Source organism: Leishmania martiniquensis, chromosome 25 (genome assembly GCF_017916325.1).
Source record: "Leishmania martiniquensis isolate LSCM1 chromosome 25, whole genome shotgun sequence".
In the NCBI taxonomy this organism is placed as follows: domain Eukaryota; phylum Euglenozoa; class Kinetoplastea; order Trypanosomatida; family Trypanosomatidae; genus Leishmania; species Leishmania martiniquensis.
In genome coordinates this window covers 917,921-931,859 of record NC_090160.1, presented here as the reverse complement: position 1 = coordinate 931,859, position 13,939 = coordinate 917,921, and the positions used below count along the sequence as shown (strand labels likewise).

The 13,939-nt window shown below is 57.0% G+C and overlaps 5 protein-coding genes across 5 annotated transcripts; all 5 read right to left on the bottom strand.

The window, feature by feature from the left end:
• Positions 1 to 233: 233 nt before the first annotated feature.
• Positions 234 to 536, bottom strand: LSCM1_05464 (uncharacterized protein; the record flags this gene model as incomplete). Its single annotated transcript, XM_067322927.1, has 1 exon — positions 234 to 536. The coding sequence occupies one exon, from the start codon at positions 534 to 536 to the stop codon at positions 234 to 236; it is 303 nt and encodes a 100-aa protein (XP_067178292.1).
• Positions 537 to 1,362: 826 nt separating this feature from the next.
• Positions 1,363 to 3,168, bottom strand: LSCM1_05463 (uncharacterized protein; the record flags this gene model as incomplete). The annotated part of the gene is made up of 1 exon (XM_067322926.1): positions 1,363 to 3,168. The coding sequence occupies one exon, from the start codon at positions 3,166 to 3,168 to the stop codon at positions 1,363 to 1,365; it is 1,806 nt and encodes a 601-aa protein (XP_067178291.1).
• Positions 3,169 to 4,175: 1,007 nt separating this feature from the next.
• LSCM1_05462 (uncharacterized protein) lies at positions 4,176 to 4,961 on the bottom strand (the record flags this gene model as incomplete). Its single annotated transcript, XM_067322925.1, has 1 exon — positions 4,176 to 4,961. The coding sequence occupies one exon, from the start codon at positions 4,959 to 4,961 to the stop codon at positions 4,176 to 4,178; it is 786 nt and encodes a 261-aa protein (XP_067178290.1).
• A 1,835-nt stretch (positions 4,962 to 6,796) lies between these two features.
• On the bottom strand, positions 6,797 to 9,682 carry LSCM1_05461 (uncharacterized protein; the record flags this gene model as incomplete). Its single annotated transcript, XM_067322924.1, has 1 exon — positions 6,797 to 9,682. One exon carries the CDS (start codon positions 9,680 to 9,682, stop codon positions 6,797 to 6,799), a length of 2,886 nt encoding a protein of 961 aa, XP_067178289.1.
• Positions 9,683 to 10,399: 717 nt separating this feature from the next.
• LSCM1_05460 (uncharacterized protein) lies at positions 10,400 to 11,152 on the bottom strand (the record flags this gene model as incomplete). Its single annotated transcript, XM_067322923.1, has 1 exon — positions 10,400 to 11,152. One exon carries the CDS (start codon positions 11,150 to 11,152, stop codon positions 10,400 to 10,402), a length of 753 nt encoding a protein of 250 aa, XP_067178288.1.
• Between the last annotated feature and the right edge of the window lie 2,787 nt (positions 11,153 to 13,939).

Sequence of the window (13,939 nt, the reverse complement as noted above, 5' to 3'; positions counted from 1 at the left end):
TAGATGGGCTCGGGTTCGGGCACCGCTTTTGTTTTGTTTCTTTTCTCCTATCGCCAGCCGCCAGAGGATGGGCTGAGGGGGTCAGCACATGGCCCGTGAAGCGGAAGTCGTGGAGAGGAAGCGATTGGCGAAGGGGGAGAGCCCTAGGCAAGACAGAGTAGAAGAAAACAGTTTGGACAGAAGAAAAAAATGTGTATCTATGAATGGACGGCAAGCCGTACACGCGCGACTGATCACGCGTAGCCGTACAGGATGTGGCCGTGCTTGCGCAGCGCGTTCACGACGTCCGACGCCGTCACAGTTTTCTTGCGCGCGTACTCGGTGTAGGCCGTGCTGCAGCGCACAATGTCCTCCACGTAGGCCTTCAGCACGCGGCGCACCTCATCGTAGATCTCGCTCGAGATGCGCTTCACGCCGCCGCGGCGCGCGAGGCGTCGGATGGAGCCGCGCGTGATGCCGCGGATGTTGTCGCGCAGCACTTTCTTCTGCCGTTTGTGGCTGCCCTTGGCATCAGTGGAGCGCTTACCCTTGGCCATGGTTGGATATGTGGAGGTGGGGGTGAGAGCGAAAGAGGTAATGAGTGGGGTGACAGGAGCGGGGTGTATTGTGGACTCTTGTGCGGTCGTGTACGGCCGTGTTTGGGGGGAGTGATGCGGCAGCGAGGGAGACAGAATTATTGTGACAGTGTGCTCAGGAGGCAGTTCAAGGAGAGAGGTGTTGGGTCACAGAAGCGGAAGAGACATCGTGGGAAACGAGGCGCACAACATATGGCTCGCAAATAGGCAGCAGAAGCCGAAATGGAAGCAGGTGGAAAGCAGAGAACAGGGCTCGCGCATGGGCCTTACCTGCTCAGCCTCCCACACCCCCGCCTCTCCTCTGCCAGAGTAGTACGTGAACGTACGGAAGCAGCGGCAAGGCAGGCATCGCACAAAGGAAAGCGGCGGGTGGAACAAGGTAGCACAGATGACTTTGGCCCCGAGATGTGTTCTCCAATAGCCATACCGGCACAACATGTGCTCAGGCCGAGTCATCCAGGGAACCAGCGGTCCGCGGAGAAGGCAGTCTGCAAGAGAGGCAAGAGAGTGCAGCTACCACGTTGGAAGGATCGGCGCTTGCTTTCTTTCGACGGGTTGGCCGAGGAAGCAGCAGAGCACGAAACAAGGGGCGAGAGTCGAAGGTGCGCAATGAAACAGCTCGCGGCACGCAGTAGCAGTAGCAGTAGCAGCGGAAGCGCGTGGGAGTGAGACGCGTCGACTGCCTTTGAGCACATGTACGTCCCTTTTGGGGCCCTCCGGCCAAGCAGCCATTCGTTTCGCACTGTTCCTCCTCTCCACGGATCGCGCTGCATGACTCAGCCACACGTCAGAGAGGCTGCGTATGATACTTGAGGTATGCGACGGCAATCTGATCGCCGGCCTTTTGCAGGCACGGCAATATATTCGCAGCCACCTTGGCGTGGTAACGGTCTACCCAGGCGCGCTCTGTCTCGGTGAGGAGGCTCACATTGATGAGGTCGCGGCAAAGAGGCGCCATTGTGAGGTGGGACATGGTGTAGAAGCCGGTTGCACTGTACTTGGTCGGACATTCGACTACCTCCTCGAGGTTCTCGATGCGGATGCCGTAGTGCCCGTCCTTGTAGTAGCCAGGCTCGTTCGACACGACGGAGTGCAGCTCCATGTTCGCCTCCGTGGCTACTGGGCGCTTGCCGATGCCGTGGGGGCCTTCATGCACGTTGAGGAAGGAGCCCACGCCGTGTCCGGTGCCGTGGGCGTAGTCGAGTCCCGCGCTCCAGAGCGCCATACGCGCCAGGATGTCGAGCCGAACACCACTTGTGCCCTTTGGGAAAACAACGCTGTTGAGCGCAATGTGCCCCTTGAGCACCAGCGTGTAGGCCTCGCGCTGCTCATCGCTTGGCGCTGTGAAGCAGATGGTGCGCGTCACGTCGGTGGTGCCGTCCCAGTACTGGGCACCACTGTCGATCAAGTACAACTGGTCTCTTCGAATGGTGGCAGAGCCTGTCTTGGCAGGGCTGTAGTGACACATTGCCCCGTTAGGGCCGATCGATGATATGGAGCTAAAACTGAGCTGCACAAAGTGCTCCTCCTGAGCGCGGAGCTCCTCGAGCTTCACGGCTACCTCGTACTCGTTCAGGTCCGTCACACCTTTGTTTATAACCTGATCGTGGAGCCAGGCGAGGTAGCGCGTCAGCGCGGCACCGTCGCGCACGTGGCAGTCGCGGAAGCCCTTAAGTTCGACTTCATTTTTGATCCCCTTCAACTTCTGTGCCGGACCGCAAACGACACGCACCGTCTCGCTGCCGGCATCCTTCAACATACGAAACACAGCCTCGCTGGTCTGGCGCTCATCGACGAGCGCCTTGCGACCCTGAGCCAGCTTCTTGAGGTCCTCCTCGAGCTGCTCGTACGGACAAAAGTCGATGTGGTCCCCGCATGCGTGGCGCACCGCGTCTGTCACCTTGCTCAGGTTGACATAGAGGCGCACTTTCTCGTGGTGCTTGTCAATGACAGCATAAGCATAGAAGACGGGGTTGTATTCCACATCGCCGCCACGCAGGTTTGTGAGCCACGCGATCTCGTCCAGTGCGGAGAGCACAATGAGGTCGCAGTTCTTCTTCTCCACCTCTGCGAGAATCGAAGCACGCCGATCCTGGCAGGTAGCACCGCAAAACTCAGCGGGGCGCAGGTACATCTTGTGTATGCCCTTCTCCGGCGGCATCATGTCCTGAACGATGCTCGCGACTGGACGCAAGTTGACGTTCTTGCTCAGCTGCTCCCACTCTGCCACCGTCGCGACGTATGGGCTCATGCCAACAGCCGCCTTGGTGCCGAGATTGACCGTGATCCACTCCTCCATCGACAGAACCTCTGGCTTGCCTTGCCTCATGAGATCGAACTCGGGGTACTTTTCCTCCTCCGCAGCCAACCAGTAGCGCCCGTCCGTCCACAAAAGCGCTCTGTCAAGCGTGATCAGGGCAGTACCGGCGCTACCACGGAAGTTAGAAACGAAAGCGCGGCACTGCAGATGCGTCGCCACATACTCGCTATTGTGTGCATCGGCGCTAGGGACGATGAGTGCCGCCACAGCGGCCTCCCTCATTCTCTCCCGCACGGCGCGTAGCACGGCGGCACCCGATACTGCCGTCGGCATGATCGTCAGGTATGCCGCAGGGGAGGTGTTGGGTATGTGTGAGAAGTTGCTTCAGAGCTAGGTTCGACGGAGAGGTAGAGAGAGATCGGCAGCAGTGCGCCACGATAAGGCCGCTGCGCACACACACAACAGCAATGCAAAAAGGCACGAAACGCAAGAAATAAGTCGGGGCGGAGATGACAAGAGGTTGTCGAATGAACTATTGGGAAACGAGGGGTGTCGGAGGAGGGGGAAACCCTGCACGGTGACGTCGGGGCTGGTCGAGACTCTGATTTCGTTTGTGACATAAGGAGGGAGAGCAGATTCCGCAAGAGGGTCTTCAATGCTGTATGAGACGAAACGAGTGGCGAAAGTCGTCGTACAAAGACGACTCAGGATGAGGAGCTGCAGATTTCGAAACACACGAAAGAACAGGCGTCGAGGTACTGCTGCTTCGTACCCCGTATAGCGCTGCTCTCCCAATACCTTCAGCACTACAGAGGGTGGCGGTACCTGTGCGACGTATGAGGGGAGGACCCGCTGTTTATGCTAACAAAAGGTGGAGTACTGGCCCCGCCACCTCCGCACCTCCGCTCCGCTTTAGTTTCTTTCAGCTGCATGGCAGTTATTGCAAAAAGACGAAATGCGCCCCTTTCAGCACCATGCGCACGATGAGACTCTTCGAGTGGTGCGAAATAAAAAGTGTGGAGAGGGCTACAAAGCAGAGGGCTCCTTGCCTGCTGCGAAGATGAAGGATACGCTAACCATTGTCTCGCCCTCTACAGACGAGTGAACCGAAACTCTTTTGTCCTCGGATGACCTCCTCTAGTGGCCCTTCCTCGTACACCTGCAGACGCGTGCACGCGGCCACGAGGGGCGGGCTGCAGGACGACAGGCAAAGCGGGGGAGAGGGGGAAGCGGCAAGTGGAAGTAAGCACACGGCCACACCGTGGGCTTCAAAGTGCCGCAGACCCTTTCTCCATCGCACAAACTCACACACACACACAACGCACAGCCATTGTTGGTCCCTACAGGCCCATCTTTGCCGGATCTTTGCCAGCCTTTTCGATCAGCTCCCGCTTATAGTCTTGGAAGAGCGCGTGAATATGGCGGCTCTCACCTATGATAAAGAGCGCCAGCAAGAGCCAAAGGTACCCCAGCACGAGTAGCTGGGACGTGTTGCTCCAGCGGTTCAATTTCTTGATAGCCGCCGCCTCACCGATGGAAGCTGTAACAGTATCGGCGACAGCGAATCCTAGACCCTGCAGTGTGTTGACCACATCTGGCACGTAGGCAGGCGGCAGCAAAAACACCATTGATTGCTTATCCTCTTGCGGGTGAACAACGTACTGCTCACCAACTATTTTAAGTACGCGACGTGAGACCCACGGGTGGTACGAGTCTCGGAAGCGATTTGTCGTCATCAAGATGGTGCTCATGGGGGTCTTGAACGGCTGCTCCTTTTTTATGAAGACACGCCGGCTAAGGTTTACGTCGACGCAATCCGGCAGTCCCATGGGATGGAAGTAGGCGTAATCGGGAAATCGGCCCTTTCGAAGTAGTATACGACACAGGAAGACGTAAAACGGGTTGTAGATGTCGTTGCTCACGTACAAAGTATGCTCCTTCACGTAGGGCTGGTACACCCAGTCCGTCATGTACGCTTCTTTAGCGTAGCGCGGAGTAGGCACAATGGTGATACGCTGGCGGCGGAAAGGATGGTCAATCTTTAAAACACGCACCGCATGCTCACCATCTCGGCTGAAGAGGACATCCTTGAGACGCCATATCTTCTTGCTAAGGAGCTCCGCCATGTGACTCAGCAGCGGAACCTTGCTTCAGAGGTGAAGCAGCCACTTCCAACGACTCAAGGAAGAGAGGCACCCGCGCGCGCTGTCTCCATGGGCACTCGTGGAGAGGGGGTTGGTGGGTCAAGAGGGTGAGCGAGGGAAATGAGAGTAGAGGGGAGGGAGGCAGCGAAAGAGGCACGCGCGCGACAAGGACGCACGTTTATGCAAGCGTCAGCCACACAGAGATGTATCGAACGCAAAGAATCACGAGAGGAGGAAAGAGATGGGGACGGTGAGGGTGCAGCACACGAAACATCAAAAAGGAGGAGAAACGGCGAGTTCGTACTCTCCCGTTGAGTGTCGTTCCCTAAGTATATATATATATATATATACCAAGGAAAAGGCAGCGGATGTCACTCGCCCACTCGAAACAGATTATCGGGCGGCTATTCCAGCAGATCCAGAGCGGCCCGGGAATGGCCAAGAGGAGCGGTGCCGACAGAGTCGCGGTGGTTCGAGGCGTGAGTGAAGACCGAAGAAATCCATGGGGCACCAGTCTTTGTGCTTCATATGCCCAACTACTCCGCGCATCGCTTTACCGACCTTCAATGGCGCCACCACCGACACCTGTCGCCTCTGGTTGTTAGAGGGAGCACAGGTAGCCTGCGTTTTCTCGCTCGCCATCATCTTCCGCGGGCACGTGTGGCTGAAGATGGGTGAGTCTTTGCGTTTGCGTATGTCTGCGTTTCTTCCTGTTAGTTGGACGTCTCCTTGTTACCCGAGACAGTCGAGAAAGTGGTGCGGGCGGTGAGAGATGAGGACGGGCACGAGAAGGAAGGAGAAGATGGCCGACGAAATGGTCGGCAGCGTACAGCTAAAGCAAGCAAGTAGAAAACCAAGCGAGCAAGGAAACCCATCGCCTGGAATGCGATGGTGACTATGCGCTTGAGCGCCATTTTCTTCAGCGAAAGCAATGGTGTAGGACTGCGTGTATGTGCATGCGTGTGTCTCCGCCAGAGTGGGCCTCGGCACTAAACACGCAGGGGTTGAGACCCGTCCTCGATCCACACGGCAGAGCAACGCATGCGCAATGGTCAACCGCCGTCGAGAAAGAGGTCAGATGCGGCGTTGCACGGGCACACACAAATACGTAGACATAGAGGGATACAGCGACGATGTAAGAAGAAGAGGAGGTGGAGCAGGCGCGTCGTCAATGAGACCCAATAGACGAAGAAAACAGAGTCAAAAGGGAATGATGAAGAGAACAGCTGGGGAAGAAGAGAGGAGAGATGCGAGGGGCGGCCTCGCACAGAGAGACGGACGCGCGCACGCTGGGAACGAGCCAATTAGAGAGAGAACGAGAAAGAGAGAGAGCGCGTCAGCTGGAAGCCATGAAGGCCCATTGTTTCTTTCACTGTGAACATTCGCTGGTTATGCTGACTTCCTTTCTTCGCGCGTGCGTGGTGTCTGCACATTCACTGCTTCTCTCCCTCTCCTCTCCTCCGTGCCCTTTCATGAAAGTGGAAAAAAGGAAAGAGACGTTCACCCGCTAAGCGCGCATCAGAAAAAAGAAGAAACAAAAATAGATGAGAGAGAAAGACACAGACAATAGACTGTGTGAAGAAGTGGAGGAGGAGGGGAGGGGAGGGGAGGGGAGGAGACAAACAGTCAGAGGAACCCACAAAAAAGTGTCAGCGATCCGAAGAACCACTCGCGAAAATGCGCGGCGACATGCGCCAAAGGTGTTTCGGTCAACACCGCCATGGCAATAGGGAATTTGTTGAGGCAAACATCCATAGCGTACGGCATAGGAATGCGAGCAAAGCACCCAAGTGGCCTCCGGCCTCGCGAGAGAACACCTACCACGGAAGCAGGAAGAGGCGGCGCTGCGCCATGTAGTCGTAGATGCAGCCTGAGCGCACCAGGTCGAGCCCAGAAGATACGCGCACGTCGTAGACGGTGATGGGGCCGGTGCGCGCCTTCTCCACCAGCTCCTGCTTCACACGCAGGAAGAGCGCCGGCGGAATGTGGTTGTCGCTGCACAAAATTGCCTCGCCAGCCGAGAGCGAGAGAAATCCGCGCATGCGGCGCACGTCGAGGAGCCCACCGAACTTCATCTCCACCCGCTGGTCTACCGCAGGGGGCTCCTCAGGGCGAGCACACTCCATACGCTTCTCCAGTATCTTCTCAGTCGCCGTTTTGATGCCCAGCAGGCGCCGCAGGCCCACGAGCCACGCCTCACAGTCTGTGTCAGATTCGCAAATCACCTCGAGCGACTTGCCGCCGCGCAGCAGCAGGGCGAACGCACGGTAGTTGTTGAGGCCAATGTTGGCAGGTGTCACGTTCTGTGTAGGGTCATGGCGGTACGTACCGTTGTCCGTAACGGCCTCCGCGCGCGCCTTAACGAGCTGGCTCTCCGAGCTGAAGGACACGAAGGAGTCGGTGTACACACCAAGGACCACCATACGGATGTCGCGCAGCCAAATCGTGACTGGCGGCTTGCGCCGGTTGATTGGAGCACCCTGTCCGTCGAGCTCGCACGAGTGGATGCGCTTACCATCATCGGAGAGGAAATAGAAGCGGCGGCGCACGTGGCCTCTGCTTGACACCTTAATCATCTTCACCCCGTGGCGCAGGTACGCGAGTACCTGTTCGAGGAGCGAGTTGAGGTGCTGCTGCTTCTTTGATGCCTCCTGAAGGTCCTCCTTCTTTTTCGCGTGCGCCACCTCGAGCACACGGTTACGGTACGCCTCAAGGCCCTTCTCCAACCTCTCCTTGCGCGCTTTCTCTTCCTCAATCCTCGCCAAGTAACTTTCCTTCTCCTGTAGGAAGACCTCATCGAACTGGCGACGGATGCCCTCCGTCTCCTCTGGATTGACAGGGACGTCCTCGAGTGAGATGAGTTTGGGCAGGTATTCCTCAATAGTCTTAATGTCGCGCACCACCGCCCGCTCAGATGCCCCTTCCTTGGCCGATACCGTCTCGCCATGCTGCCTGCGCTCCTCGCCGATAGAGCGGAGCTGTTTGAGCACCTTCTCATTGACATCTTTAATCTGCTTGATCCATTGCTCCCGCTGCTCGCGACGCTCGGTCAATACAGACTTGCGCATCGCCTCGACGTAGCCGCGCTCGCGCAGGATGGCCTCGCGGGCCTTTACTTTGTCCAGCTTTGCCATCTCAAGCTGCTTCTCCTTGCTGTGGATGGCCTCCTGCCTCACGCTCAGCTCCTCTTCCAGCTGAAGCATCTCCTCGCGGAGGTGCGTCACGGCATTTTCCTCCTCCTCCTTCTTCCGACGGACCTTCTCGAGTGCCTCCTCGTATTCGCGCGTCAAGTTGTCACGTTCGGCCACCAGACACTCGTTTTCGCGCTTTTTGGCCTCGAGCGTCTTTTCGAGGGCTGCCAGGGAGATGCCGCTCTTCTCCTCTTGCTCCTTAATGAGCCTTGTCGCCACCTCCTTGGCCCTGTCGCGGATCAAAGAGAGCTGTTTCTCCCGCGCCGCTTCGCGCTTGGACTGAATGGCGCTGACGCGCTTCATCTCCTCTTCTTTGATGTTTGCAATTGGCTTGGAGGACTCATAGATGCACGGCTTATAGTCGTACACTGCACGCGCCACCACTAACTCATCGCGCAGCTCACAGATGTCCTGATCGAGACGCCACTTCTCCGCTGTCAAGTCGCGCAGCATGGAGCCGATGCCGGAGGAGCCGAGGGTGTTGCAGATGCGCCGGATCATGGAGAGGTTGTGATAGCTCTCTTCCGCCCACACGCCATCTGTCCAGCAGTGAATGAGCATGACTGTGCTCGTCGGCCCGTTTATGGCGTTATTCGGGTTGCCCTTCTCGGCGTTGTAGCAGCGGCGCATTAGCTGGCTGAGCTTTGACTTACCGAAGGGGATGCGCAGGCGGCTACACTTGATGCTTGAGACGATGCCCGCCGCAGAAACCAGCACGCGGTTAGTCTTCTCATACACTTCCTGCTGGGAAGCATCGAGGCCACAGAGCACGGGTCGCTCCGAGTCGCCGAGAGCCACAAACGTCATCGAATTCGCATCGTTATAGTTTTTGCAATCCTCCTCAGATTCGTAGCGGTGCAGCTGCAGCATAATCGTTTCGCCCTTGTACGGTGGAAGCGCCTGCAGCTCGGGGGTGGGCTGCTTCTCAAGCAGCACTGAGCCAAAGTATTTCTCATAGTTCTCAGAAATCTTGGAGAGGACGCTGGACACATCAGCCTTCGACTTGACCGTGGGACGCTCCACCATGCGCACACGCGGGCCTTCCTTGACTGACTCCACAATCACACCAAGCTCGTTTTCGGCCTTGATGAGGTCCACAAGGTGCTCATCCTGGCCAATAACGAAGCAGGAGAGAGTGAAAATGCCTTTGCCCGCGGTTACAGCCTCTGCGATGGTGCGCGCCGCGTAGCCCTCTTCGGAGCGACTGCCGAACATGAGCTGACGCTTTGGAGTAGAGCGGACGCCGTAGCCAAACACAACGAGGTTCTGTCGATTTTTCGTAAAGTTGGAGGCAGCAGAGAGCATGGTCTTCGAGTGAATGGTTCCCGCATTGGGCCTCTCCAGCACTTGCTCCGCCGAAAAAGACGTGTCGTTGGCAGGAAAATTGGCCGCTTTCAGAATTGGGGGGCATGTGAAGTTGATACTGTTTCCAGAGGCGCGAAGCGCCACCGGCTGGCCTGAGGGAGACTTCAAATCATGGAGGCACACCGCGATGCTGGCTTCGAGACTCATCGTGTAGGTGTGGGTGTGTGGAGACAAATGGAACGCCAAGCAAGAGTGAGAGAGATGCACTTCCCTGAGAGCTGGCTGAGGCCCGGGGAAGCGGAGCGCGGCGACACACCAGAAAGCGTGAAAGCAAGCAAAAAAAAAACGGGCGACTTCTCTGGCGGTAAGAGAGACTGGTCAAACGTGACGGGCTATGGGTGCCGTGAGGTTAGTCATCGAAGTGCAGTGTGTGAGAGAGCGAGAGAGTGAGGGGGTGAGAGAGAGACGCAATAGAAATAAAAATAGATGAATCGGTGAAGTTTTCACCCGCGATGGAATGATGACGAGACGGCTGCGAAGCAACATTGACATGGCCTTGCTAGCCCATGGCAGCACGAAGCCGTGACTCGTACAGCGAGTCGAGAAGGCAATACACGAGAAGGACAGCAGCAGCAGAGGCTACTGAGAAGTACAGGAGCCATCTGTCGAGTAGCCGGTTTCTTTTGTTTGCTTCACAACAAAGGATACGACAGCGGAAGACGAACCCGAGGATAAAGGGAAGAGCGGGCAGGTCGTGAGAGGCGACCGTGGAGGAGCAAAGGCAAGCGATAGACGAAGCCGAGGGCCCGCCACAAGCGCGCCAGCAGCGGTGGAACCTCAAATCTCTTCTTCCGGCCACGCGCAGTGGCCAAAGAGAACCAAGAAGAGGCCGAGGTGGAGCGGCGCGTCAGCAGAACGCTGTCGCTAACAAAGCACCTGCGGGCTCCACTTTGTCAGGTAGCGAAACAGCCCACGTGCAGACACGCAACAGAGAACGATTGCTACAGGGTAGAGCCGGTGGTGGTCGAACCCCAGGACCGCGAAAGCGCATCCAAGCCACAGAACGTACACAAAGTCCACCATGGGCAGCATCGAGGGTGGTATGGCCCATATGAGGAAAAGGAAGTAACTAAGCTTTGCGTGGGAGGCCAAGGCAGCCTCCACGAACCACGGGCGTGCCCTGTGTCCGTAGCTATGGTAGAAAAAGCGGCCGAGCCATGTGGCGACGGAAGCCACAAGCGCGTTTTCTGTAAAGGTGAAGACGAAGAGGTGCCAAATCGACGATGGGTAGTTCATGAGCGGTAGAAAGGAGCTCTGGATAATGTGCACGAGCTGCAGCGACCGCACCTGTCGATCCGCTGTATAGAGAGAGCTGTTCTGGAGGTCCTCCGTGAAAAGAGGAATGGCCTCCAACACGGTGAGGCTCTGTACGACGACCGCTTCCACCACGCAGCAGAGAAGGAAAATGACGAGCTTTGTGTAATAGTCCGTCTGGTTGAAGATGACATGCGCCCATGCCCGGCGGTGCAGCAGCACCACATCTATCCAAATCTGTACGTCGCCGAACTCGTAGCAAGCGTCACATATGCTGCCGCACTCCGCGCACCGCTCTACCGTTTCCGTGTCTGGCTTAATGATGCGTGGGACACCGTGGCCGCACTCAGTGCACAGGGGCATCTTGGCAAGACGCACATGCGCCGAGAGGAGAAAAGAGAGGGGGGAGCAAGCCTCCCCAATGAAGCGAAGCGTGGCGAAGCAGCCGAAGGCAGAGGGAGAGGGAAGAGCGGCCTCTGCGTCGTGAGGCTTTTTGAAAACTTCTGTTGTATCCGTGGCGCGAGTCTGCTGCAAACAGCACAGAGAGCGCGAAATTCGATGGAGACAGCGTGGGGCATTGATGACGAAGAGGAAGGATGAGCTGAATAGGGCCCCACAGAGTCAATGGGAGAGGGCGCGCACACGCCGGCACATACTCGTGCACGAGCCCTTGGATGAGCACGTTTCTTTTCAAACGCGTCGTTCTATCAGAACCGAATGGATACGCGTTTCCCTATACAGTCACTGTGCACGTGCCTCAGCGGCGCAAAGGTAACGCCAAGCAGCCAGGGCAACCAGTACCGTCTAGCACCGTTCAGTCTACTTTCACCCTACCGTACACGGAGCAGCCTAAGGTTCAGAATACCCTCCAGCATCACAGAAACGCTGCTAAAACAGAAAAAGCAGTGCGCGGAAGTGCACGTTTCGTCGAATCACCGACATGTTTTGCGATGAACTTTTACAGGCGCGAGAACGGCCGCCAGATTTTTTGGTATGGACCCCATACAGACCCCTCTGCCCATACCAAAGAATCCGTGGGGGACTCCGAGTACATGCTTCACAGCTTCTTCATATAGAGCGGGTACTTCGCCCTCACGCTACGGTGAGGTGTCCAGCATTATCGGGAAGGTGAAAGCACACATAGAATAGAAAAGAGTCACAGATGTCACCACACACACACGCATACGATGATGCTGATGATATCTGGATCGGCCTCACCTCAGCGCCGCACCTCTACGTCACAACCGGTCGTCATGAAGACTTTTTTCGGTGCTGCATGTTCATCGCTGATGTCTCTGCGGGCTGACTGCGAGCCCAACCGACAGATAGCCGCATAAAGGCCGCCCGAGCGAGCAACAAAAGACGTGCACGAACAGATCAAATGAGTTTTGTTATGATGAAAGGGAAAGCCGTACAGAATGCTAGCAGAAAACGTCCGCACTATGGCGAGGTGGTAGTCATGTCGGCGTTGTGTATGCACATGCGGATTTCTGACAGGGCTGAAATGAAAAAGTGAAGCTGACCAAGTCACGCAAGCGAAGAGCCGGTGCATCCACGCAGTTGCTCACACACCTGTCGTCACAGACTCTCCACTTCCGCCTCTGACACTAACATAGACTGGCAAATGCGCTCCATTCCTGCCCGTCGCGCTGGATAGAAAAAGGCGCCAGCGCGGCATAAACGAAAGAGAGGGGTTATGACGTCTACAAAAAGAGGAATGTGTACGGCAGTGAAGACGGTGAGCAGCTGAGACGCACACAAGCACGCACACTTGTCCGTATGGTGGAAAGCAGAGAGTTCGAGCGGAAAGAAAAGACGCAAACAAAAACTGAATAAACGCGAGAAAGCAAAGAGGGCGCATGAGGTCACTACACGAAAAAAAAAACATTTCCGCGCTGCCTCACTGCGCACCGCTACTTCACAAGCAGTACAACGGCTTTGTAGGCTAAGAGATTTTCTCAGCATGCCCACACGACAGAGACCCCGCTCTGCCCCCTGCCTGTTACGTGGGCGCAATCCCGTGGCGCGAAACAGTCGGGCCGACACGTGGCGCACCCATACCCTCCGCCCCGTTCTCTGAGCACAGCCTCCAGCCCGACATCCGCCCCCCGCCTCGCACGTTACCGCCTCTGTGCATCCCCCTCGGACTGACTGAGGCTCGCCGCCAGCGGCTACTGAGAGAGGGAGGGAGGGAGGGGTGAGGTACGGTCGCATCGCGCGAGCAGTCCGCCTGCGACATGAGTGGTGCAAACGGGTTCCCCGTCGCAGGCCGGCCCGACGCAACGCCATCGAAGCTCTGACCCCCAGCATGAGCAGTGGCCAATCGCTCTGAGTCGTCTAGGACGCAGGCACTTGTCCCCCCCTCCGATCCTGCGACTGCCAGTGGTGGTTCGGCATTGGCAGGGGATAGGGGGGGCTGTGCTGCTGCTTCACGCCGAGCAGACACCAGAGTCCTGTGCAACCACGCGCTGAGAAGTGCGTCAAATCGCCGTGAGGGAAAGGTTAAGGAGAAAGAAGAAGAAATGGCAGTAGAGAGATGCGCACACGACGAGTAGAGCGTCTTTCGCGGGCCTGGGTGTGGGCGCATGTCGGTGCGTATGGTGCCGCGCTCCCACCCTCATCCCCTCTCTTTTCCTGTCGCTTCATTTGACAACATTCCGACACATACACATTACAGCACAGCACTAAAAAAGGAATGCAGCCCCTTATCTGCCTAACTTGCACGCTTGGTGACTGCCCCTCCATTCGCTATGGCGCAGGCGCTTATCATGGATGATGGGTGGAGAGGAAAAACAGCATATTTGTGTCGCTGCCAGGATAGACTCTCATCGAAACACCACGGCGCTGAGGCTCGGGGTAGGAGAGGGAGAAGGTGGAGCACATCCAACTGTAGGCAAGCAGTCGCCTCACACGTCGGCCTTCATTTCGCGCCCTTTCACTTGCTTCACGACAGATATGTCTGACCTTTGTATCACGTGAGCTGTAGCCGCTTGCCTGCCGCACTGCCGTTGGCGAGAAAAAGGGGAGCTAGAGGCAGCGATGAACAACAGAATGCGTGCGCGCGTATCTTTTCGCGTGTTTTGGGAAAGCTTAAGCGTCTGTGGCGCTTCGCTCATGAGCGGTAATCGCTGGCAGGAAAAAGTTGAGCTG